The sequence below is a fragment of the Ananas comosus genome, linkage group 16, assembly GCF_001540865.1.
Source record: "Ananas comosus cultivar F153 linkage group 16, ASM154086v1, whole genome shotgun sequence".
NCBI lineage: Eukaryota > Viridiplantae > Streptophyta > Magnoliopsida > Poales > Bromeliaceae > Ananas > Ananas comosus.
This window is the reverse complement of record NC_033636.1, coordinates 6,435,690-6,439,264: the sequence shown is the minus strand read 5'-3', so window position 1 is coordinate 6,439,264 and position 3,575 is coordinate 6,435,690. Positions and strand designations below refer to the sequence as shown.

At 36.1% G+C, this 3,575-nt stretch overlaps 1 protein-coding gene across 1 annotated transcript; it reads left to right on the top strand.

Moving 5' to 3' along the window:
* LOC109721903 lies at positions 212-973 on the top strand. The gene is made up of 2 exons (XM_020249715.1): positions 212-686; positions 791-973. Exons 1-2 carry the CDS (start codon positions 215-217, stop codon positions 817-819), a joined length of 501 nt encoding a protein of 166 aa, XP_020105304.1. The 5' UTR covers positions 212-214; the 3' UTR covers positions 820-973.

Sequence of the window (3,575 nt, the reverse complement as noted above, 5' to 3'; positions counted from 1 at the left end):
CAACCGTCTAAGGTAGTGGGATCAATGACTCCACAGCAGGAATCTGCGCAGGAAAAGTGGGAGCGATCCAATTGCTTAAGTTTCATACTCATAAAGTCAAGTGTATCAAAAAGGCATAAGGGGATCGATCTCCGAATGTGATAAAGCCAAAGATTATCTAAAGGCCATTGAGGAGCAATTTGTCAGCTCCGATAAAGCCTTAGCAAGCACCTTAATGAATAAACTATCTTCCATGAAGTACTCCGGAAATGGCTCGATTCGCGAGCATATTATGGAAATGCGAGATATTGCAGCGCAACTCACCGCACTTGAAGTAACCATCTCTGATTCATTCTTAGTACACTTTATTTTGAACTCTTTGCCATCTGAATACGTACAATTTCAGATCTCTTATAATACACATAGAGATAAATGGTCAATTAATGAATTGCTGACCATGTGTGTGCAAGAGGAAGGGAGATTAATACAAGAGAAACAAAATGCAGTCAACTTTATTTCTCAAAAGAGACAAATAAAGCGTGTTAAGAATGGTAAGGGCAAGAATGACTCAGAAAGAAAGAACAAGGAAGCTCCATCTGATTCACAAGGCCAATCAAGTAATTGGACTCCCAAGTGCTTCTTTTGTAAGAAAAATGGTGATATAAAGAAGGACTGCCAAAAGTATCAGAAATGGCTCCAGAATATGGGTAAATTTTTGGTTTTGATGCATGAGTTGTATTTAGTTTCAGTTCCGTCTAATACTTGGTGGATTGACTCTGGTGCCACATGTCACGTGGCGAATTCCGTGCAGGGATTTCAGAATCGGAGAAAACCCAGTAAAGATGAAGCGACTATCTATACAGCTGAAGGAAATCCAACTAAAGTAGAATTTGTAGGAACATTTAGATTAGTTCTTTCTACTGGTCATATTTTTGATTTAGTTGATACATTTTATGTTCCAAATTTTTCTAAGAATTTAATTTCTATTTCGAAACTTGTTGGATTGGGATATAGTTTCAATTTTGATAATAAAGTTTTTTCTTTATCCTATAAATCTCAGATAGTTGGCTATGGTGTTTTGAAAAATAATCTATATAAAGTATTTCTAGATGATTCATATAGTGAAATCCTTCTTACCATGCACGAAAATATTGGATCAAAACGTGGCATTAATAATGAAAGGTCATCCATGTTATGGTATAAGAGGTTAGGACACATCTCGAAACAGAGAATCCAAAGATTAATAAGAGAAGGCATTTTAAATGATTTGGACTTCTCTGACTTTGGAATATGTGTGGACTGCATAAAGGGAAAGCAGACCAAAATCTCTTCTAAAGGTGCCAAAAGATCTGATGGAACATTAGAATTGATTCATACTGATATATGCGGACTTCTTCCTATTTCAATTACTGGCCATAAATATTTTATCACATTTACTGATGACTACTCTCGATATGGCTATCTCTACTTGCTTAAAAAAAAAAAAAATTTGAAGCATTAGATGCCTTTAAGGCATATAAGGCTGAAGTAGAGTATCAACTCGAGAAAAGAATAAAAGTAGTCAGATCAGATAGGAGTGATGAATATTTTGGTAGACAAACAGATAAAGGCCAAATCCCTGGGCCTTTTGCTAAGTTTCTGGAGTTGTGCGGAATTGTTCCATAGTACACCATGCCAGGGACACCTAATCAGAATGGTGTTGCTGAAAGAAGGATTCGCAGATTAATTGATATGCTCAGGAGTATGATCAGTAATTCTACCCTTCCGATATCATTGTGGAGTGAGGCACTCGAAACTGCCTATATATTCTTAATCGGGTCCCTACTAAGGCTGTCACTAAGACTCCTTTTGAGCTTTGGACAGGTAGGAAACCCAGTTTAAGATTTCATACATGGGGTTGTCAAGCTGAGGCCAAATTGTATGATCCACAAAAAAAAAAAAAAAAAAAATTGGACCCTCGAACCATATCAGAATATTTTATTGGTTATTCAGAAAGGTCCAAAGGGTATAAGTTTTACTGTCCATCACTTCCTATAAAGATTGCAGAAACTAAAACAACACGGTTTATTGAGGATAGTGCAATTAGTGGGAGCTCTGAACCTCGGTTCAATGAATTTGAGGAAATTCAAGAGCATTTGGATTCTGTACATGACAGATCTACTATTGTCTCTCACGATTTGATGGTTCCTATTCCAGTAGAACAACAAGTTGTTTTGGAACCACAAAGTGATTATGAACCTATCATTGATAATTTACATCAAGATGTATAAGTGGATAATTTACATCAAGATGTACAAGTGAATAATCCACATCAAGATGTACATGTGGATAATCAGATAGATTTAAGAAGATCCTCAAGACAGAGAAGACCGGCTATATCCAGTGATTATATTGTCTATTTTTATGAGAATGGTTAGAGTTTAGATGATCCTTTTAGTTTTTCCGAAGCCATAAATAGTAATAATTCTACGGAATAGTACAATGCCATGAAGGATGAGATTGAATCCATGAACCACAATAAGGTATGAGATCTTGTTGAGTTACCTAAAAGAGTTAAATCTGTAGGATGCAAATAGGTTTATAAAATCAAATGGAACTCCAAAGGTAACATAGAGAGATACAAGGTCCGTCTTGTGGCAAAAGATTTTACTCAGAAAGAAGGCATTGACTATAAAGAGACTTTCTCTCCAGTATCTAGAAAGGAATCTTTCCGTATTATTATGGCTCTGGTTGCTCATTTTGATCTCGAGCTACATTAGATGGATGTCAAAACTGCTTTTTTTAAATGGGGATCTCTATGAAGAGGTGTATACGAATCAACCTGAAGGATTCTCGCAAAAGGAAAATGAGCACTTGGTATGCAAATTAAAGAAATCAATATATGGACTAAAGCAGACCTCCTGACAATGGTATTTAAAATTTAAACAAACTATTTTGACATTTGGTTTTAAGGAAAACATTGTTGATCAATGTATTTATCTAAAGGTTAGTGGGAGTAAAATAATTTTCTTAGTCCTTTATGTTGATGATATTTTGCTTGCCAGTAATGATCTTGGGCTATTGCATAATACTAAAGAATTTATTTTCCAAAATTTTGAAATGAAAGATTTAGGTGAGGCCTCATATGTTCTTGGTATTGAAATCAAAAGTGATAGACATAAAGGTTTACTCGGTCTATCTCAAAAGGCCTACATAAAGAAAGTTTTGAAAAATTTTGTTGCATAATTGTAAGCCCAGTGTTGCTCCTGTCCAGAAAGGGGATAAGCTTAATGCTTTTCAGTGTCCCAAGAATAAATTAGAAATTGAACAGATGAAAAACATATCATATGCCTCTGCAGTTGGTAGTCTTATATATGCACAAACGTGCACACATCCGGATATTGCTTTTGCCGTTGGATTACTTGGCAGGTATTAAAGTAATTGTCACGCCCCGAGGCCGATTTTAAAAGCCTTTTTAAAATAGAGTTGCGGAAAACGTGCCATTTTTTTTTTTTTTTTTCAACCTGGCCCACGCGGCGTACAGACCCGCCACAAATACAAAGTTCCTCTGTCCACTCGGACGGAGTCTCCTTTGTATTTGCACGGCGTACCAACAA

Bases quoted from the DNA above. Each gene is read 5' to 3' on its own strand.
- LOC109721903 (XM_020249715.1), top strand. From the start codon at position 215: ATGAATAAACTATCTTCCATGAAGTACTCCGGAAATGGCTCGATTCGC. The intron at 687-790 runs GTAAATTTTTGG...AATTCCGTGCAG, and splicing joins GAAATGGCTCCAGAATATGG to GGATTTCAGAATCGGAGAAA.